Raw genomic sequence first — 24,023 nt, 5'->3', positions numbered from 1 at the left:
TAAAACGGCGCTCCCCTCCCTCTGTCCTCTGGCGCTCGTATTGTATATCATGGAGCTGGGTCTTTGTGCAAGGTCCCGCCCCCCCTAGTTCGGCTTGTGTGATAGACGGAACACTAGAAGACTATCAGAGGAGCCCAACTAGGGGGGTGGGACCTTGCACACAGACCCAGCTCCATGACATACGATACGAGCGCCAGAGGACAGAAGGAGGGGAGTGCTGCAGTCGCCGCATAAAGCGGCCCAGGGCCAGTTCGGCCCTGCTCCTGGCTCTCCCTGTCAATTCCAGGGGGGAGGGGGGGCAAATGACCCCCCTTGCCCTATAGAGCAGACGCCCATGATGAGGCATATAAAAAACACATGCCTCCATCCCTGATAATGGAAAAAGAGAAGGGTTTGGGACTTTAAATGAGATGCGTTTTAAATGCAAGCAGTAAGTATAAATAAATAAGGTTGTATGGGTAATAACCAGGCTTAAACTTACCAACCAACCAGCAGGACAAATTCAACTGTCTAACTTTGTATGTTAAAAGCAGAGGATTGGTTGCACACATTTGCAAATATATGGTTAAGCTACAGGCCTCGCCAAGACTCTCTGCATTCCTGTAGACACACACCCTTAGTCACCTGCCCTCCATCTACTCATTAGTACTTGTATGCCTCCATTGAGGAAACTATAAAAGTTTATTAGGACTACAGGAATGCAGAGAGCCTTGGTGAGGCCTGTAGCTTAACCATATATTTGCAAATGTCTGCAACCAATCCTCTGCTTTTAACATACAAAGTTAGACAGTTGGGGCCAGATCCTCAAAAGAGATACGACGGCGTATCTACTGATACGCCGTCGTATCCCTGTTTCTATCTATGGAACTGATCCACAGAATCAGTTTCCCATAGATAGGCAGAAGATCCGACATGTGTAATTGAATTACAGTGTCGGATCTTAGGGATGCAATTCTAGGCCGGCCGCTAGGTGGCGAGGCCATTGCGGCCGCCCTAGAATATGCAAATGAACACTTACGGCGATCCACGAACGTTCTGACGGGCCCGTCGCGCTAAATCTACGCCGTTTACGTCGAGTTACGCCGCGTAAAACTAGGGCTGAGCCCTAGTTCTCTTAAGCCATGTTAAGTATGGCCGTCGTTCCCGCGTCAAAATTTAAAATTCTCCGTCGTTTGCGTAAGACGTCCGTGAATGGCACTGGACGCCATTTACGTTAACGTCTAAGCAAATTACGTCGGAGTGACGTCAGTTAGCGCAATGCACGTCGGGTAAGTTACCCGACGGAGCATGCGCAGTACGTCCGGTGCGGGAGCGCGCCTAATTTAAATGGGACTCGCCCCATTAGATTCCGCACGCCTTGCGCCGGACACATTTAAGTTACACCGCCGCAAATTTCAAGGTAAGTGCTTTGTGGATCGGGCACTTAGATAGAAATTTTGCGGCGGTGTAACTTAAATGGGGAAAATTAAGTTGCGCCGGATTTTTGAGGATCTGGCCCTTGAATTTGGCCTGCTGGTTGGTTGGTAAGTTTAAGCCTGGTTATTACGCATACAACCTTATTTATTTATACTTACTGCTTGCATTTAAACGCATCTCATTTAAAGTCCCAAACCCTTCTCTTTTTCCATTATCAGGGATGGAGGCAAGTGTTTTTCATATGCCTCATTCAAAGTCCCAATCCATGTTCTATTCATATTAAACAGGGATGGAGATGCGTTTTTGATACCTATATACATATACCTTTATGCGTTTTTTCCAGTGCTCTTTACTACTATACCAATCCTAGATGGAGGCGGTGACACACACCCCTAGTCACCTGCCATCCATCTACTCATTAGCACTTGTATGCCTCCATTGAGGAAACTATAAAAGTTTAGTTAGGACTACAGGAATGCAGAGAGCCTTGGCGAGGCCTGTAGTTTAACCATATATTTGCAAATGTGTGCAACCAATCCTCTGCTTTTAACATACAAAGGTAGACAGTTGAATTTGGCCTGCTGTTTGGTTGGTAAGTTTAAGCCTGGTTATTATGCATACAACTTTATTTATTTATACATACTGCTTGCATTTAAACGCATCTCATTTAAAGTACCAAATCCTTCTCTTTTCCATTATCAGGGATGGAGGCATGTGTTTTTCATATGCCTCATTCAAAGTCCCAATCCATGTTCTATATATATATTGACTATTAACCTCAGCTTATGGACAAAAGATATATATAGGTGGCAAGAGACATGTTCATGGAATAAAAGTCATTAACCACTTCCATACCAGGCACTTACGCAGCTTCCCGCCCAAGCCAATTTTCAGCTTTCAGCACTGTCGCACTTTGAATGGCAATTGCGCGGTCATGCTACACTGTACCCAAACAAAATAGGCGTCCTTTTTTCCCCACAAATAGAGCTTTCTTTTGGTGGTATTTTATCACTTCTGCGATTTTTTTTTTGCGCAACAACTAAAAAAAGGCTGAAAATTTGGGAAAAAAAATTAAGTTTTTATTTTTTTCTGTTAATTTTTTTGTAAATAAGTTTTCTCTTTAAATTATGGGCACTGATATGGCGGCACTAATGGGCACCGATGAGATGGCACTGATGGACATCGATGAGGTAGTACTGACGGGCACAGATGAGGTGGCACTGATTGGCGGCGCTGGTATGCGACACTGATGGGCACACATAGGTGGCACTGATGGGCACACATGGGTGGCACTGATGGGCACAGATAGGTGGCACTGATGGGCACACATAGGCGGCACTGATGGGCACACATAGGCAGCACTGATGGGCACACATAGGCGGCACTGGGCACTCATAGGCGGCACAGATGGGCACTCATGGGCGGCACTTATGGGTGGCACTGATGGATACTTATGGGTGGCACAGATGGGCACTGATAGGTGGGCACTGGGCATGGATGGGCACTGTGGGGTGGCACTGATGGACACTGTGGGGTGACACTGATGGACACTGGAGTGGCACTGATGGACACTGTGGGGCAGCACTGATTTTGCCAGGTTGCCAGTCAGTGCCCATTTGTGCTAGAACGTCCTGTCAGGATTTCATAACCACTTCCCGGACGTAAATCGGCTATAGGCCAGGCGGGAAGTGGTTAAAGGATAGCAGTGCATTTGTGGTCATTAAATAGGGCAAATTAAAAGCAGTAACCTGCTAGGTAACAATGCAAACAGCTATTCCAATAATGCAATCCTGCACAATGACAATCACAACATAAGACAACAAGTTTCACTTAAAGTGGGAGTAAATCCTGTGCATTAATTTTACCTATAGGTAAGCTTATAATAAGGCTTACCTATAGGTATTATAAATACTTCCAAAACGTACACAGAGATATTTAGGCTGCTTTCACATTGGGCAGTGGAGCCGCGGTGACGGTATAGCCGCGCTATTTGTAGCGCCGCTATACCGTCGTATTTACCGCGATATTCGGGCGCTAGCGGTGAGGTTTTAACCCCCGCTAGCGGCCGAAAAAGGGTTAATACCGACCGCAATGCGGGCGGTGTTACAGCGGTTTCCCATTGATTTCAATGGGAAGGCGCGGTATAAGAGCGGTAAACACCCCGCTCCTATACCGCTCCAAAGATGCGGCTGGAGAAACAAGTCCGCACCTGGTGGGACATATGTACTATTGAACACTATCTAAAAGAAAAGATCATAGTACGGAGTCTGAGGTGGGAGGTCACACCACAAGACGCTATGGATGATCCTGAATCTGTTGAATGGTTATCATTTTTCAATAATGTTGGACTTCAACTACAGGATTTGATCCTCCAAAGGAAAAAGAGGAAAATGCTGAAATTACAGAATAATATTAATCAATTACAGCTACGATTAGATCCAGTTAAAAAATTTCAGCAGGTTATAGATTTTAACAACAGAATCAAGAAAAAATTGGAAAAGGTGGACAAAGACACACAACAGAAGAAAATTAAGAAATGTTTTCGTGATTTTAAGGACTTTAAGAATAATGCTATATATTTTTGGCAAGAAAATATTAATAATAGTAATCAAGAAAATTCAGAAAGTCATACAGATATTGAAATTGACATAACTCTGACCACAACTCAAACACCTAGACCGACACAATTGTCACAGAGGAGTGAAAATCTGAATAGACCAAATATGACGCACTCAAAACCCCAACACCTGACACCTAGGAGAGATACCCAGGGAAGAGGTAGGGGTACTAGAGGTCGAGGAAATACCAGTAGTGATCAACACTATAGAAATTACGATAATTCATATCACATTCCTGTTGCCAACAAATATGAACCCCACACCAATTATGAAAATGGAAATGGAGCATATCCAATACGCCCTTTTCAATGGAGAGGAAGGGGGAACAGGAGGAGAGGACGAGGATTTCCCCCACAGAGAGGGAGACCCTCTCCCAGTACCAACAACAAGTTCCTACTTACCATCCAGCAGGTCCTGATTACAGGGAACAACAATGGAGGGAACAAAAGAATTGGGAAAGGGATCGTATACAACAACAAAATCCAAGGAAGGAAGAACACATGGGTGCAGAGCAGGAGCAAGAGTCCAGCAAAAAAAGGAGGCTGGAAAAAGACTGACTGGGATCTACAACTTAAAGCGGAGCTCCACCCTGAATTTAACTAAATCTCAATATTACTAATGCTAAATCGGATAGTTTTATATAAAAAAGTTTTACTATACCATCTGACCTAGATAGGCTTCCGGTCTGCAGCCACTCGGGTTTCCGTCGGGTTTTCTGTTGTTTCCTGTCCCGCGCTGTGTCTTCTGGGAGCTTGTGTCATAGCTCCCTAATTATCATATTTGGCCCTGTGACAACAAACATCGCGCGACTTCGTTTACGACGCGGATGTAAACAAAGGAGGAGGGCGGGCGTTTGTCAATCTCCATTATACAGATACTGATCCTGTAACGCCGCTGCTCGCCAGTGCGCATGCGCGAGATCGAGCGGTGGATGCTGGGACAGCATCCACCGCAATTAGGAAGTCCCTGCTTGTGGGCTTGTAACGCCCAAACCTAAGATGGCAACGGAAGGATACAATGAATATAAGTCTATATTCCACACAGCATGGCAGCGGAGCGGCCGTGGGACACCAGAACCGTGAGTTCAGCAAAGCAGTGCTATTGACCATTTGAATAGCGCATAAAGAAAAAAATTATTTTGCGTGGGAGATCCGCTTTAAGTGGAGTAGAATTAACCAATGCGGAAACAAATATTTTACAGATGGGATTAAAATGTGGATTGAAGTGCCCCATTAATACATTTGATGTTTATGTGGACATCCACAGATACATGAGGAAACTAAGTATCAAAAAATACTTTTTGAATAAAACCTCCAATCCTACGTTTGGGAACAGTACAGCATCAGTTGCAGTTGATAGCGGTTTGAAGAATAAATCTCTCTTCAATCCGCCCAACACGGCTACACAACATTTGGAGGTTTTTAAAGGTTTAGTTCTCAGAGGCATGGAAAACATAATACCCAAAAAGGGAGTAAACCCATATTATATATATGAGGGGATCAAAAATCTCGAATCCAGAAATGATCTAATAATTAGACCCGCTGACAAAGGGGGTGGGGTAGTAGTTCTTTCTAAAGAGTTTTATACCAATCAGATAATGGTGATGTTGTCTGACGATGAGACTTATAAAAAATTGGAAAATTACCCCACACCCCGATATAATAAAGAACTTGAGGCCTTGGTCATCTCTGGTTATAAAAAACATGTACTCGCTTTAAAAGAAAAAAAATACTTAATACCGAGCAGCATTCGGATCCCCACTATTTATACACTCCCTAAAATACACAAAGACCCTCTTAACCCCCCTGCCAGGCCCATTGTAAATGGCATAGGGTCTGTGACCTCGAGGCTAGGATAATATCTGGACCAATTTTTACAGAAAAGTGTCAAGACCACTAAAGCCTATTTGAGGGACACTAAGGATCTTTTACAAGCCTTACAAGACGTAAAACTAACAGGGAAGAGTGAAGTTTTTTTGGTAACCTCTGATGTGACCTTGTTATATACCGTAATACAACATGACAACGCTCTATTCGCCCTTAATTGGACTTTAAGCCAAAGGGATGATCTCCCACATCATCAGAAGGTGTTTTTAAGGGATGTTTTAGATTTTTGTCTATCACATAATTATTTTTGGTTTGATAGTTGTTTTTATACACAGAAGAAAGGTGTGGCGATGGGCGCTAAATTCGCACTGAGTATCGCCAACCTTTTTATGGGTGAGTGGGAATACAAATATATTTTTTCTAACCGGAGAACTGAACTTTTATTTTACAGGCGTTTCATTGATGACGTGTTGTTTTTATGGTAAGGACCCGAATCTTCTTTGGGTGAATTTTTAGACTTCCTCAATTCAAATTCAAACAACATTAAACTAACTAGTCAATATAGCCAAGAGAAAATTGATTTTTTTGGATGTAAGCATCTATAGAAATGAAGATATTTTAGAAACAAAAGTTTATTTTAAACCCACAGACCGCAATAGTTTTTTACCAATACAGAGTGGCCATCATCCGGCGTGGTTAAAAAACATACCGAAGGGTCAACTAATGCGGGTAAAGAGAAATTGTTCAACATTGGACATTGGAAGATTTTGATTCCCAGTCAGAGATCTTGAAAAGTAGATTCAGGCCCGGTACACACGACCGAGTTTCTCGGCAGAATTCAGCCAGAAACTTGATCGGAGCTGTATTCTGCCGAGAAACCCGGCCGTGTGTACACTTTCGGCCGAGGAAACCGACGAGAATCTCGTCGGGCCAAATAGAGAACATGTTCTCTGTTTCCTTGCTCCTCAATGGGAAAAGTTGGCCCGCCGAGATCCTCGGCGGCTTCACAAAAAACTCGACGGGCAAAACGATGTGTTTTGCTCGTCGAGTTTCTCGGCCGTGTGTACGGGGCCTCAGAGAAAAGGGCTATGACGCCCAAAAATTAGATTCAATATCTGAAGAGATTAAATTAATTCCACGCGCAGAAGTCCTTAAAGATGTTGTTAAGACCACTAATTTCAAGGATCATGAATGGAGCTTTATATCCTCCTTCCATGCGCAATACAAATAAGTGGAAGCCATACTCCAGAATCATTGGCATGTACTTTGCCTTGATAAAACTTTGAAACCTGCACTTCCAGGAAATCCTAAGTTCATCTACCGAAAAGCACCCAGCATAGGAGATAGGGTCGTGAAAAAAGTGTTGGACCAACCTAAGAAACCGGTAACCTTTTGGGATCAAAAGGGTTTCTATGCGTGCCGGAAGTGCAAATGCTGTAAATCGGTTTCAGAATCTATGAGAGGCATAGCCAATTTCAAGTCTACAGTCAATGATAAAGAGTTCAATATTAAATAGTTTATTACGTGCAATGTCACACATGTGGTATATGTCTTAAGTTGTCCATGTGGACTTATGTATGTAGGCCGAACCAAAAGACGTTTAAAAGTCAGAATTGGTGAACATATTAAAAATATTAGGATCGGCTACAAGGACCACAGTGTCTCGCCCCATTTTAAAACACACCACAGACAAGATCCTTCGGGGTTGAAATTTTGGGGTATTGATTTAATTAAATCAGCATGGAGAGGAAATAATATGATTATCCCAGCGTGAAACACTGTGGATATATTTATTAGATACACTCACCCCTAGGGGGTTAAATGTAGAGCTGGATATTAACTGCTTTATAAGTGATTTATGATAGAAATGACGGTGGCTTTAGGATCAGTGCTTTCTTTGAAAATAGAGACAGTATGGACATTGTATGGCTCCCCCTAGTGGTATTCCACTTTTTTATTTTCTTTTCTTTTCCTTTTTAGGATTATTTATTTTAGAATTATGCATTTTAGAATAATTGAATATAACCTGGAATATAAGAAAAATATGAGATAAATATATGTATATTTTTATATATATATTATTTTTTTTATGAAGCTTTTTTTAGTAAGCATTTTTATCCATTTATTATTTTTTTTGGACCTGGATTATTTATTATATTGATTTGTAATTTGATGTATTTTAAAAAACATATCCGCTGATGTCTTAAAAATATTAGCTGATCATTTATTTTGCACACTTCCCGATGGCTTGTAATTGAGTGATTTGGAGTTTATTTATGAATTATGATACAGGAACCCATCTAGATTACATGAGTTCCGGTATGTGATACATTTGCCTATATGTCTCAGTGTACTGCTCCCTGCTAGCCATATGGGTTAGAGGTAGAAAGGAATTTCATGTGTGATTCATTCCTCTGACCGGTTATTGACGTGCTAATGTCCCCTCACTATTCTAAAGGTTAATTGATCTATTGTGTTGTGTAAAGAAGAGCTGTGTTTACCCTTAAAAGATGTGTATTGTATCATCAGGCTAAATGATTAGAGAAGTAGTATGTTAATTATTCTGATTGCTTCAGTGTAGTAATTAACTCCAGTGATGTCTTTATCTAAAGAAACGTGTCTGCAGGGTCGGCTCCGACTTGTCTCCTATAATCTGTATGGGAAACCCCACTGTGTGAGGGGGGCGTTCCTAACAGGCTGTAACCACATATAAGCTGAGTTTTTGTGTCAATAAAGTGTCTTGGTTCCAGCATCCAGTCTTGACTCATGTGTGGGGAATCCTGTGATGTTCTTGTATGGAGAGGAGGGAATGCTTGACGGGGATATCATACCGATACCGTCACAATTGGTTGGTAGCAGCGGGATCTTCCCTTCTATTCCCCTTTACACCCGGATTCCAAGCAGACACTGGAAGAACTACTGGAAGTTCGTGGAAGGATTGCTAGCAACAAAACCAAGCGGGTCATCATAGCAGAATTAATGGAGCTAGACCAGGAGAACGGGATTGCAGCAACGCCAGCAGTACAAGAGATGGAGACACCAGTGATTCAGGAGGAGTCACCAACCAACAAGCTAATGAGAGAGAAGCTAGCGTGGTTCGGCCCGAACCCAACGCCGGATGTGGTTCTGAAAGTGATGGACCTGTTAGCGGAGGAGGCCAAACAAATAAGAGACGCAGAGCTACAGTTAAAACTGGCAGCAGTCCAACAAGCAGCCGCACCTTCTACGAACAGTGAGTACAGCACAGCAGACGCAAGGAAGATTCCGTTTAGCACTTTTAAAGCTTTTGATGAAAAGGACTGTGAGATTGATAACTACCTGGCGGATTTTGAGCGACAATGTAACCTGCACCGAATAGCTAGAAGAGAGTGGGTTGCAATATTGTCAGGCAAACTGTCAGGCAAAGCTTCTGATGCTTTCCGGACCGTGCCAGATCAGGATATCCATAGCTACGCCCGGGTTAAAGAAGCGCTCCTGGCTCGTTATGCAGTAACCCCAGAGTCCCACCGACAGAAGTTCAGGGACTCACGCAAAACCACGAAAGACTCTTACGCAGAATGGGCATGCCAGCTGTCCCTGTCGGCCTCTAACTGGGTTAACAGCAGCCAGGCCACCACCGCAGAGGACATTTTGCAACTAATGCTCCTGGAGCAATTTTACAATCACATCCAGACGGACGTCAAGGATTGGGTGAGAGATCGCAGGCCCATGACTCTACCAGAGGCCGCGAAGTTGGCGGATGAATATGCGGATACTCGCAAGACAAACCAGGTCACACCACGGGTACAACCTCCACAACCAACGGCGCCCTCACACCCACCAGCCGCTAGATACCAACCTCCTAACAGACCGATGACATCTAGCCCTCGCTACCCACGCCAGGAGGACAACGAACAACGCTGCTTCCGGTGCAAACAGTTGGGTCACTTCAAGCAGAATTGCCCCATGAACGACAACACCAGGTCAAATTGGTCTCAACCGGGGTACCGCCCACCAGCAGCAGCCCATTGTGTAGACTCGGCTTGGGATCCCCAGGAGCTGGGTCAGGAAGAACCATTGGGCACCCCTTACGAAGCCCTCATGGTACAATCTGTTATTACGGACAACAGGGAACACCATTGTCAGCTGGTCATGGGCGACCGCCATGAGCCGGAGGGGCCTTGGAGGGAGCTGGGCAGAAAGAGGCACCGCCAGCTACCCTCCAAGAAGAAGAGGTCCTGGAAGTCATATAACCAGCGGACCTGGGAGGAGAAGAAGCGACTGGAGGAGATGGAATCGCAGCGGGCGCCCCAGATGCGGGCCGAGATGTTCGCCAAGGGCCCACCGGTGGCCCCTTACACCACCACCCAGTTCCTGATGATGAAGGACCACGTGGAGAGCCTGCAGGACATGAGCAAGCAGGATCTGATCCGTGAGTACATAGAGCTGGAGGAGTGCATAAGCCGCATGGAGGAGGAGAACAACCACCTGAGGTCACAGCGGGCTGACCCCCCCAGGCTCCATGAACTGGAGATGGAGCTGGAGAAGCTCAAAGAGGAGAACCGGCGGCTGCGGAGGGAGCAGGGGGTGGCTGACCTTATGGGGCTCTGAGTCCCCTCTCCCCCTCCCCGGACTCTGAGCACCAGTGCTACAGCATTTCAACAAATATAACTTTTTCTTTTTTTTATGAATCTCCTGTGATCGTCACTTCAGAGCCACAACCTGCCCCTCCCATAGCGGGACACCTAGACGGCGGCGCACAGACCCATTCGCTGTCTTCACACTGACTTCTGGTGACTTTGCAGATCGCACAAAGACTTGGGGACTGACCGGCGTGTGATCTGACGACCCGGTGACATACCTGAGTCTGAAGCAGTTGCCAAGGGAGGTCAGTCATGCCAAACGGAGTTAACCTCGGACTAAAAGCTCTGAACCCGTCAACCCTACTGGACCAGGGAAGGTCCAACCGGATTTGCCGGAGCAGGGAGCAAAAGGGGGGCCATTGTGATACATTTGCCTATATGTCTCAGTGTACTGCTCCCTGCTAGCCATATGGGTTAGAGGTAGAAAGGAATTTCATGTGTGATTTATTCCTCTGACCGGTTATTGACGTGCTAATGTCCCCTCACTATTCTAAAGGTTAATTGATCTATTGTGTTGTGTAAAGAAGAGCTGTGTTTACCCTTAAAAGATGTGTATTGTATCATCAGGCTAAATGATTAGAGAAGTAGTATGTTAATTATTCTGATTGCTTCAGTGTAGTAATTAACTCCAGTGATGTCTTTATCTAAAGAAACGTGTCTGCAGGGTCGGCTCCGACTTGTCTCCTATAATCTGTATGGGAAACCCCACTGTGTGAGGGGGGCGTTCCTAACAGGCTGTAACCACATATAAGCTGAGTTTTTGTGTCAATAAAGTGTCTTGGTTCCAGCATCCAGTCTTGACTCATGTGTGGGGAATCCTGTGATGTTCTTGTATGGAGAGGAGGGAATGCTTGACGGGGATATCATACCGATACCGTCACACGGTATATATATATATATATATATATATATATATATATATTTAGTATATATATATATATATATATATGCCTGGTGAAGGCCGATCATATAATGAAATGTGCAGAAAAAATGTTTTTTACAGTCCTTTCAATTATGTTCTTGAAATGACAATTATCGTTGGTTTTATCCCCATATGTATTCAATTATATGTTAGAGTGATTTGTGGGGATTGTTTAAGAATGTTAATATAGCCCTATTATATGCGGCCAGGATCGCTGGTGTTTTGAGCACATATGATCATTTCAAGCATGTCCCCAGTGAATGAATCCTTTATGTATCCTCCTGGGTTCCCAGGAGAGATGGTGTGGATACGAGGTGTTAAATGCTGTAGGCGCGGCTCACCCAGTTCGATCGCAATTTAAGCTGTGTGGACACGTCGGGAGGCCACACCCTCAGAGGAAGTCGAAAGACGAAACGTCAGGGCCGTGACTTCACGACACACAGGCAGCTCTACACTGTGTGCTGTGTTCCATCAACGCTCCAGTGTGTGGGGACAGAGGTATGTTCTGATAGCGGTGGACGCGGACAGATACGAGCTCTGGTAACCCCACTGTGAGCTGGAACCAGCCTAAATGTGTGCTGCATTATATAAATTTTAAAAACGCATGCTGTTATTTTAAGTAGACTGGCACAGTGTGTTAAAAATATTGTTTAAATGTTATCACACCATATCAAGTCCTTTCATTTTCGGGCATTCTGACATCTGGTGGACACAAGGCGAATAACACCCTGGTAAGGTTGCAGTTTATTTTGGAGGTGGAGATGATCTAAGGATTGGATGTTCAGATCTTGAATAAATCTACTTTCTGGTGAGTAGATCCCCTTGGGGGGACATTGAATGAATGAATGAATGAATAAAAAACGTATAAAGCGCGGCGCATGCGAACTGAATCGCTTCTGGGCGACGGGAGACGGTGGACGGGTGGATTTGGCACGTGTGATGTCACCAGCTGCGGATAGCTGAACATTTGTTTATGAACACTTTCCCCACTGAACTTTATCTCACCTTCTGACCTCTGGAGAACTTTCACGCTTTTATGTATTTTTTTTACATGAAAAAGTTGTCACATTCAGAATTTCAGTGACAATTAGCGCTGCTGTATGATTTTGATAGAGACTTCTATTGCTTTTATAAATTTTTTACTATAGATATAAAACAATACCTAATCCTAAACTCAATCAAAGAAAAGTACTAAGAGGGCTAAACCGCCTTTTTGAGATAATGTAGACAGAAAGAACAAGATACGGGTCTGCTCTCAATTTCTGAGCGGATCAAAAGTTCTTTGTTTGCATTTATGAAACAGATATAACAAAATAGTTCCAATGGTACATTTAACAGACCAAAAGAGAGCAAGTACGAGAAGTAGTTTCTTGTTAGGCTCCATGCACACAGAAGCTGATAAACTGCAGTTTATTGGCTTTTTGGCATTTTTTTAAAAAGCCCATAAACTGAACTCTATGTTTGCCTAGTTTAGTGTTAATGAGCTTTGGAGTTTATTGGCTTTTTTCTGAACGCCCGAAATTTGCATTCAAAGTGCTGTTTTTCGGCGGGAAAAAATGCAAAAAAAATGCAAAATGCAGAAAAACGCAAAAAAACTCTACACTGAAAAACACTAATAAACGCTATAGCAAAAACGCTAAACATTGAAAGGCTCCCTGCAAAGCTACTGGCGTTTATTATAGCTTTTTTTTAGCTTCTGTGTGCATGGAGCCTTAGGGTTTACATACACTTTAAAACACTATGGGGGAGATTTACTAAAACGAGTGCACTCAGACTCTGGTGCAGTTTTGCATGGTAGCCAATCAGCTTCTAACATCAGCTTGCAAGCTTTGGCAATAAAACCTGGAAGCGGATTGGTTTCTATGCAGAGTGACACCACATTTTGCACTCTCCAGTTTTAGTAAATGACCCCCTATGAAACAAAACAGAGAGACTGGATAGCCCAGAAAGTTGTCTGGCCTCAGGTCTATGCTGCCTCCTAACAACTCCCGAATGCAGTCTGTATGCTCTAAATCAGGGATAAGCAATTAGCGGACCTCCAGCTGTTGCCAAACTACAAGTCCCATCATGCCTCTGCCTCTAGGTGTCATGCTTGATGCTGTCAGAGTCTCGCTATGCCTCATGGGACTTGTAGTTAGGCAACATCTGGGGGTCCGCTAATTGCTTATCCCTGCTCTAAATTGTTGAAATATAAAATAAAACTTTGTGCAACACGGAATATAGAATTTAGTAAATCGGCTGTAAAATCATCTCTGCGGATGAAGCTTGTCATCTACATAGAAATATTAATTGTCCCCTCATCATCAAGAAATAATATGACTTTACCTTTATGTTCCCCTGAGGGCTTATCATTATCGGTCTGTCATCCTGATCATAGCTTGTCTCCATATATCTATCAGCTACCAGTTCCCTGAGGAATGAAAAATTGGGGAAATTAAAGGGTTTGCAGCATTTCAACCTCCCCCGTTCTTCTTCCCTCCAAGTGCTTCAATATGTCACTTACTCATTCCTCTCCAGGTGTATAACCAGAGGTTTGTCTTCAATCTGTAATTCATACTTAACCACATGTGGGTATTGGTCCTAGGGGGAGCATAGAAGAAGTTCAGTCAGTGCTCTTCTCTTTCAATGTTTGTGTTGAAAATTGCAAAACATTTCTGACATTTTGGTGTAAACTGTTTGCCATACCTTAATATAATTATACAACGTGATCTTAGCAGAAAAGTAAATAATTTTCTTCCGGCCTGCACATCCAGTGTTGTATAACAGTGGAGAATTAATTGTACAATGGGCCCCAGGCTGTTATTAATTCATGGGCCCCTCACAAATTTAACGTGATTGTGAAGCCTCTTTATTTTTTTTATTAAAGGATAAGTCCACCCTAACATTAAAATCCCTGCATCCACAGACATCCAAAAGGCCTCATACAGACGACCGGATCTATCCGCTGGGATTTATCCGCGGATCAGTTCCAGCGGATAGAACCGGTCGTGTGTAGGCCGAGCGGACAATTGTCGGCGGATAAAAATCCAGCCGACGGATTTCCAGCGGATAAAATTTTGTAGCATGCTACAAAATCTATCCGCTGGAATCCAGTCCAGCGGACTGATCCGGTCATCTGTACAGACTCACCAGATCAGTCTGTCCGCTCCCATCCCTCGCATGCGTCGTAATGATTCGACGCATGCGTGGAAGTATTTACCTTCCAGCGTCACGCGCGTCGCCGAGTCATCGGCGACGGCACGACACGTCACCGCGGATGTTTTCCGCGCGGATGTTTTCCGCGCGGATTTTGATCCGATGGTGTGTACAAGCCATCGGATCAAAATCCGGAGGTGAAATGTCCGATGGAAACGGTCCGGCGGACCGTTTCCATCGGACAACCCCTCGTCTGTATGAGGCCTTACACTAACCTCATCTAACCCATTAAAGAAAAATCAGTATAAATACCTTTTTTGAAGCCGATTCGTTTAGCAGCAGAAGCTCTGCAGACAACACACCAGAAAATGAATAGAGAGTGACGTCACCCATAGACTTACTATGGGGCTTTCATTGTCGGAAGGTGTGTATGCCGATTTCTCCTTTAGAGCGTTAGATCGTGGATGTCTGTAGATGCAGGGATTTTAGTGTTAGGGTGGACTTATCCTTTAACCACTTAACCCCCGGACCATATTGCTGCCCAAAGACCAGAGCACTTTTTGCACAATTGCACGGTCGTTGGACGTGGCTCCCAAACAAAATTGCCGTCCTTTTTTTCCCACAAATAGAGCTTTCTTTTGGTGGTATTTGATCACCTCTGCGATTTTTAGTTTTTGCGCTATAAACAAAAATAGAGCGACAATTTTGAAAAAAATTAATATTTTTTACTTTTTGCTGTAATAAATATCCCCCCCCCCCCCAAAAAAAAAAAAATATATATATATATATATATAAAACGGCGGCGGCAGGTCGGCAAGCAGTTAAAATAAAAAAGATGTTATATTTGCCTGCTCTGTGCAATCGTTTCACACAGAGCGGTCCCTTACCTCCTTTTCTGGGGCCCCCTGACGGTGCTCTCCACTCCTCCTCTCTTCCAAGTGCCCCCTCAGCAAGCCAGCTGCTCAGAGGGCACCCGGGTGCACATCTGAGACGGACAGTGTGCGTTCATAGGCACACACAGGGTGGGTTGGCCACATAAATAACAAGGAAAGAGGCGCCTCTGAGAGTAGATGTATAGAAAGACACTTTAACCGCTTAAGCCCCGGACCATTATACAGCTTAAAAACCTGTCCACTTTTTGCGATTCGGCACTGCGTCACTTTAACTGAAAATTACGCGGTCGTGCAATGTGGTTCCCAAACAAAATTGGCGTCTTTTTTTCCAACAAATAGAGCTTTCTTTTGGTGGTATTTGATCACCTTTGCAGTTTTTAGTTTTTGCGCTATAAACAAAAATAGAGCATTTTGCTATAATAAATATCCCTAAAAAATATATAAAAAAAATGTTTTTCCTCAGTTTAGGTCGATACATATTATTCTACATATTTTTGGTAAAAAAAAAAAAAATCGCAATAAGTTCTTATTGATTGGTTTGCGCAAAAGTTATAGCGTCTACAAAATAGGGGATAGTTTTATGGCATTTTTATTAATAATTTTTTTTTTTACTAGTATTAGCGGCGATCAGGGATTTTTATCGCGACTGCGACATTATTACGGACACATGGGACACTTTTGACACTATTTTGGGACCATTTTCATCTATACAGCGAACAGTGCTGTATAAGAATGCACTGTTTACTATAAAAATGACACTGGCAGTGAAGGGGTTAACCTATAGGTGGCGCTGTAGGGGTTAAGTGTGCCCTGATTTGTGTTTATTACTGTGGGGGGTGAGGCTTAGCGTGTGACGTCACTGATCGTCGTTCCCTATGACAGGGAACAGACAATCAGTGTCAGTCTCACTAGGAAGCACGGGGAGAGGTTTGTTTACACTTACCTCTCCCCGTTCTTCCTCTCTGTGACGCGATCGCGGGACACCAGCGGCGATCGGGTACGCGGTTCCCGCGGGGACGTTCAGAGTTTAGGACCGGGTCGCGAGCACGCCACTGGCGGCGCGCTACACCACCCACGGCGGCGCACTGGGCAAACCAAGGCTGGGCTCCTAAAGGGGACGTACATGTATGCCCTTGTGCCCAGCCGTGCCATTCTGCAGACATATATCTGCGTGTGGCGGTCCTTAAGTGGTTAATAGGCATACAGTTTATGCACTCACATTTGGTAGAAGTAAAACAGAGCATATCGGTCCCAGTGGAGTTAAGGTGACCGCTCCTGCAGACTGCACTCTCCGTTTGTGTAGCTCTTTCGCTTGCTGAGATGGCTTCACACCATGTGAATGGGTGCTGGCTACTACAGAGGAACTCGATATCAGAATGAGGCTTGGAACTCAGAGCAGAGATGGCAGTAGGGACACAGCGTCACCAATAGATGAAACGCGTCCTGATTACCAGGTGGTGTGTACAGATACCTTGCCAAAAGGCAGGGCTTTAAAATGATTACCTTTTCCCTTTACTACTCTGTATTAATAAGCATTGAAGTTCCAGCACCTCTTGGATGTATTCCTTTGAGCTCTGAATTAATGACAGATCTCTGATTGTATACAAACATGTGTGTACGCATAGATATCTTAACACATAATTTTTATCATACTTTTTTCATAGTTTTACCTGAGTATCACTTTTGTACAGTGCATGGATTTGCTGTGGAATGACAACCTTGTATTTCTGTCCTGTAGGCAGAGCATGTAGACCTGGAACTGAGTTCAAATGATAAGTGATCATATTAACCTTTATTTTAATTATTATTATTACAACTGTAATAATTACTACTATTGCTAATATTATTGTTATAATTATTATTATTATTATTATTATTATTATTATTATTATTATTGTTGTTAATTTTACTAAAAAACATTCAGCAAGACAGACAATATTTTTTGTCTAGCACCAGAAATGTGTGCGGCGGCAGTGGGCAGCAATCAGCAGCACGCACCCTTGGGGAGGGATCAAGCGCAGATAAGCAGAGAGCCCTCCTCCTTGACCCCGTCTCCCCCAGGAGGAAAGCGGGCGCAGCGTACACTACCCCATGCTTCCAGAGCATGGACTGCTCCTCTCCGCGCTCTGATCCGAGGCCAGACAGACAGGCTCGCCGCTCACTGGGGACACAGAGCTGTCACAGAGGACGGGCAGGAGGCGCAGGCTGCTGCGGGAGTCGCTGGAATTGGACAGCATCACGTTATTGAAGGTACTGCAGACAGAGACTGGGACATGGGTGGGACTGCAGGAACCAGGGCTAGGGGTCTCTTATCTCCCCCCCACCTCCCATCTCTCCAAGCCCCCCTCGCTCCAAGCCCCCCTCTCTCCAAGTCCCCCTCTCTTCTCTCTAAACCCACTTCCCTTCTCTCTCAGCCCTCCTCCTCTCTCAGCTCTCCTCCTCTCTCTAAGCCCCCCTCCCTGCTATCTCAGCTCTCCTCCTCTCTCGAAGCCCCCCTCACTTCTCCATCAGCCCCCCTCTCTCAAAGCCCCCCTCCCTGCTTTCTCAGCCCCCCTCCATTCTCTCTCAGCCCTCCTCCTCTCTCAGCTCTCCTCCTCTCTCTAAGCCCCCCTCCCTGCTATCTCAGCTCTCCTCCTCTCTCTAAGCCCCCCTCCCTTTCTAAGCCCCCCTCTCTCTAAGTCTCCTCCCCTCTCTCTCAGCCCCTCTCCTCTCAGCCAACCCGTCTCTATCAGCCCACCCAATTCTCTCAGCCCCCTCTCTCTAAGCCCCCTCCCTTATCTCGCAGCCCACCCGTCTCTATCAGCCCCCTCTCTTAGCTCTCCCTCCATTCTCAGCCCTCTCTCTCAGCCCACCTCTCTCTAAACCCCCTCCCTTCTCTCTTAGCCCTCCCTATTTTCTTAGCCCCCCTATCTCAGCCCCCTTCTCTCTCAGCCCACCTGTCTCTATCAGCCCCCCTCTTTTAGCCCTCCCTCCATTCTTAGCCCTCCCTCTCAGCCCTCCCTCCTACACCTCTCCCTCTCTCAGCCCTCCCTCCTACACCTCTCTCTCTCTCTCTCTCTCTCTCTCTCTCTCTCTCTCAGCTCTCCCTTCTAACCCTCTCTCTCTCTCTCAGCTCTCCCTCCTACACCTCTCTCTCTCAGCCCTCCCTCCTACACCTATCTCTTCCTCTATCTCCCTCTCTCAGCCCTCTCTCAGCCCTCCCTCCTACACCTCTCTTTCTCTCAGCCCTCTCTCCTACACCTCTCTCCCACACCTCTCTCCCACACCTCTCTCTCCCACACCTCTCTCTCCCACACCTCTCTCTCCCACACCTCTCTCTCCCACACCTCTCTCCCCCACACCTCTCTCTCCCACACCTCTCTCTCCCACACCTCTCTCTCCCACACCTCTCTCTCCCACACCTCTCTCTCCCTCTCTCTCCTACACCTTTCTCTCCCTCTCTTCTACACCTCTCTCTCAGCCCTCCCTCCTACACCTCTCTCCCTCTCTTGCCCTCCCTCCTACACCTCTCTCCCTCTCTTGCCCTCCCTCCTACACCTCTCTCCCTCTCTCGCCCTCTCTCAGCCCTCTCTCTCCCTCTCTCCTACACCTCTCTCTCCCTCTCTCGGCCCTCCCTCCTACACCTCTCTTTCTCTCGGCCCTCCCTCCTACACCTCTCTTTCTCTCACCCCTTCCTCCTACACCTCTCTTTCTCTCGGCCCTCCCTCCTGCATCTCTCTCAGCCCTCCCTCCCACACCTCTTTCTCTCAGCCCTCCCTCCTGCACCTCTCTCAGCCCTCACTCCAACTAGCAAACTGAAAAAAAAAACCTGTGCACATGTACCAATTTATTTCTAAAAGCGCACACATGTGTGCGCGCGCGTGTGTGTGTGTGTGTATATATATATATATATATACACACACACGTGTGTTTGAGCTTTGGGGTGCACACCCTAATGTAATAGGCTGCGCACGCCTATGGGGTTGCTGAAAGGAGAGCAAAGGCTTTGATTGTGCGCAGGGCTGATATTCAAACATTTGCCCTTGCAATGGCACCACAATTTGACATATCCCCAGAATTCAAAGCATCACAACATTGGCTGGAATGCTTCCTTCAGCGATATGAACTGTCTCTCAGAAAATCAACAACACTGTTTAAGTTGGAAGATGCTGAAGTTATTAAGCGAGCACTTGCATTCAAGTCCTTTGTTGATGGCATCGACTTTTCTAAATATCAACTTTGCAACATGATTGCTATGGATGAAACTGTAGTGTTTATGGGTCAAGGAGCCCAAACAACAATTGAACAGAGGGGTGCCTCCTCAATCTACGTTCCCTCCACTGGTTATGAAAGTGCACTTGTTAGCTGTATTTTGGCAATTCGTCTTGATGGGACGAAAGCCACACCTGTTATCATCAGTAAGGGCAAGAAAGATAAGATTAAAGCGGAGTTCCACCCTATTTTACAACTTCTTTGCATTCGTTTTTACACTGCCCCCTTAAATACATTTGGGATGTTTTATTTTTGTCTTTTAAAAACTCACGTTTTTATCTGTGAGTCTCTTATTCCCCCAGCTGCGGCGGAATGGCCCCCCCCCGCCGCATCCAGCGCTGCTATGCCTCCTGGGATATGTGTCTCTTCAATCCCAGGAGGCTGGGCTGAACATCGCAGCCGTGGATGAACATCTCGGGGGGCGGGAGGGAGGGAGGGCAGTGCCGCCCATAGAGGTGGTGTCCTTCCTCTTCTCCCTCTCCAACTCCTCCCCCGTCCTAGCTCCTCCACCCGTCCTAGCACCGCCCCCGTCCTAGCACCGCCCCCGTCCTAGCTCCTCCACCCGTCCGTCACCGCCGCCCCCGTCCTCCTCCCTCCACCACCCGCCCACCTGCCATCTGTCTCCGATGCACGGAGATACAGATCATCAGGCAGAGAGAGCGAGTCTCACTCTGTCTGATAGTGAGAGCACCGAGCATAGTACAGCCCCGCCTCCCTGTACATAGAGACATCGCTCTGCACTGTGTGTTACAAGTCTAGTGCAGGGAGGCGGGGCTGTACTATGATCACTGTACTCACATACAGATCTACACAGACAGAGATGTACTCTGTATGCCTGATCATCTGTACCTCCCCCCACTCTGCACATAATGTTGTCACCGCACTGTCACCGCACTAACATCACCGCACTGTCACCGCACTAACATCACCGCACTGTCACCGCACTGTCACCGCACTGTCACCGCACTAACATCACCGCACTGTCACTGCACTGTCACCGCACTAACATCACCGCACTGTCACCGCACTAACATCACCGCACTGTCACCGCACTGTCACCGCACTGTCACCGCACTAACATCACCGCACTGTCACTGCACTGTCACCGCACTAACATCACCGCACTGTCACCGCACTGTCACCGCACTGTCATCACCGCACTGTCACCGCACTGTCACCGCACTGTCACCGCACTAACATCACCGCACTGTCACCGCACTGTCACCGCACTGTCACCGCACTGTCACCGCACTAACATCACCGCACTGTCACCGCACTGTCACCGCACTGTCACCGCACTAACATCACCGCACTGTCACCGCACTAACATCACCGCACTGTCACCGCACTAACATCACCGCACTGTCACCGCACTAACATCACCGCACTGTCACCGCACTGTCACCGCACTGTCACCGCACTAACATCACCGCACTGTCACCGCACTAACATCACCGCACTGTCACCGCACTAACATCACCGCACTAACATCACCGCACTGTCACCGCACTGTCACCGCACTGTCACCGCACTAACATCACCGCACTGTCACCGCACTGTCACCGCACTGTCACCGCACTAACATCACCGCACTGTCACCGCACTGTCACCGCACTGTCACCGCACTGTCACCGCACTAACATCACCGCACTGTCACCGCACTGTCACCGCACTGTCACCGCACTAACATCACCGCACTGTCACCGCACTGTCACCGCACTGTCACCGCACTAACATCACCGCACTGTCACCGCACTGTCACCGCACTAACATCACCGCACTGTCACCGCACTAACATCACCGCACTGTCACCGCACTGTCACCGCACTAACATCACCGCACTGTCACCGCACTGTCACCGCACTAACATCACCGCACTGTCACCGCACTAACATCACCGCACTAACATCACTGCACTGTCACCGCACTAACATCACCGCACTGTCACCGCACTAACATCACCGCACTGTCACCGCACTAACATCACCGCACTGTCACCGCACTGTCACCGCACTAACATCACCGCACTGTCACCGCACTGTCACCGCACTAACATCACCGCACTAACATCACCACACTGTCACCGCACTAACATCACCGCACTAACATCACCGCACTGTCACCGCACTAACATCACTGCACTGTCACTGCACTGTCACCGCACTAACATCACCGCACTGTCACCGCACTAACATCACCGCTCTGTCACCGCTCTGTCACCGCACTGTCACCGCTCTGTCACCGCACTAACATCACTGCACTGTCACCGCACTAACATCACCGCACTGTCACCGCACTGTCACCGCACTAACATCACCGCACTGTCACCGCTCTGTCACCGCACTAACATCACCGCACTGTCACCGCACTGTCACCGCACTAACATCACCGCACTGTCACCGCACTGTCACCGCACTAACATCACCACACTGTCACCGCACTAACATCACTGCACTGTCACCGCACTGTCACCGCACTAACATCACAGCACTAACATCACAGCACTAACATCACAGCACTAACATCACCGCACTAACATCACAGCACTAACATCACCGCACTAACATCACAGCACTAATGTCACCGCACTAACATCACCACCGCACTAACAACACCGCACTAATGTCACCGCACTAACATCACAGCACTAACATCACAGCACTAACATCACCGCACTAACATCACCGCACTAACATCACTGCACTAACATCGCAGCACTAACATCGCAGCACTAACATCGCAGCACTAACATCACCGCACTAATGTCACCGCACTAATGTCACCGCACTAACATCACCACCGCACTAACATCACAGCACTAACATCACAGCACTAACATCACAGCACTAACATCACAGCACTAACATCACAGCACTAACGTCACAGCACTAACGTCACTACCGCACTAACATCACCGCACTAATGTCACCGCACTAACATCACAGCACTAACATCACAGCACAAACATCGCAGCACAAACATCGCAGCACAAACATCGCAGCACTAACATCACAGCACAAACATCGCAGCACAAACATCGCAGCACTAACATCGCAGCACTAACATCGCAGCACTAACATCACCGCACTAACATCACCGCACTAACATCACCGCACTAACATCACCGCACTAACATCACCACACTAACATCACCGCACTAACAAAATGAATTTATTGACAGTGCACATGTCTGGTATATGTATACACACCACATATATAACAAGAGATATATATCATCTTGTTATGTAGATATATCTGCACAGGAACAAATTATTTATTATATTTACTGGTTCCTGGAAGGAGGGGGGGGGGGGAGAGGTTTGCTTTGCATAGATAAGGGGCGGTAACTTCCTCTGACACTCCCGTTGCTATTGAAAACTGATCTGAAACCATTACACTGCTTGTGCAGCACTGAGCATGTGCGAGGCTGAAATCCAGGAAGTCTTACAGTCTGGCTTCATGATGCCCACACTTAAGATGGCCACGGTCTATTTCTGTTTTATAAAGTGTCTAAATGCTCTAACAACCTAACAAAATGGACCTTCGTTTACAGACTAACTGTAGTAGAATACATTCAGCTTGTGTATTACAGGGGTATTTATATTTAAAAAGTTTTTTTTTTTCAATTTGTGGCCGGAACTCCGCTTTAAATGTGTGTTAATGTTAGATTCAGGCAGCCTGGTGAAATTGATAAAAGCTGAATAAGTTATTACAGAGGTCTCTGGGAATAACAAGCTGGCTTATATTTGTGTGCATGGGGACACCCGAGAGTATCCTGTGACTACAGTGTTTTTTGAGATCCCCAAAGGTAACCTCTCTCATCAGGTGGGGTTAGTGTCTCACTTACCACATAATGTCATTGTGGGAAGGGATTTTCAAAAGCCCCCTACTAGTGCCCCTATAGACTAGGAAGGTGATGACCAGAAGTCCTCTTAGAGTGGTGAGGACTCTTCAGAGTTTCCCTTGTCAGTATTGGCAGGGGAGACTGGAGAAACTGGGGAGGAGCCAACATCCTCAGACGAAAAAATTTTAGTTTTCGGATCTCAAGGTTCACAGGGAAAATGTTGCCACAGAACAGTTAAAAGACCACACCCTAATAAAGGCGCCTGCTGTATCGAGTGGCTCAAAAGGCAGAAGAATGTGATGGAGGTTACTGAAATGAATATTTTTGTGTTATGTTACTTTTCTCCTGAGCTACTCAAATGTTGCCTTTCTTTCATTATAGTCTTTTATTTCTTGATATATATATATATATATATATATATATATAATATATACACAGTACAGACCAAAAGTTTGGACACACCTTCTCATTCAAAGAGTTTTCTTTATTTTCATGA

At 46.0% G+C, this 24,023-nt stretch overlaps 1 protein-coding gene across 1 annotated transcript in view; it reads right to left on the bottom strand.

Moving 5' to 3' along the window:
* LOC120933090 (zinc metalloproteinase-disintegrin-like VMP-III) overlaps nt 1–24,023 on the bottom strand; it is a 156,072-nt gene that overhangs the window by 96,370 nt on the left and 35,679 nt on the right. Inside the window, exons 2-4 of the mRNA XM_040346089.1 lie at nt 17,103–17,191; nt 13,908–13,984; nt 13,730–13,814 (exon numbers count right to left, since the gene is read on the bottom strand). Coding sequence (XP_040202023.1) covers nt 13,730–13,814; nt 13,908–13,984; nt 17,103–17,191 — 251 coding nt within the window. The remainder of the gene's footprint in view (nt 1–13,729; nt 13,815–13,907; nt 13,985–17,102; nt 17,192–24,023) is intronic.

Source organism: Rana temporaria, chromosome 3, assembly GCF_905171775.1.
Source record: "Rana temporaria chromosome 3, aRanTem1.1, whole genome shotgun sequence".
In the NCBI taxonomy this organism is placed as follows: Eukaryota; Metazoa; Chordata; class Amphibia; order Anura; family Ranidae; genus Rana; species Rana temporaria.
The sequence above is the reverse complement of the archived record's forward strand: the minus strand, read 5'-3'. Positions and strand labels throughout refer to the sequence as shown.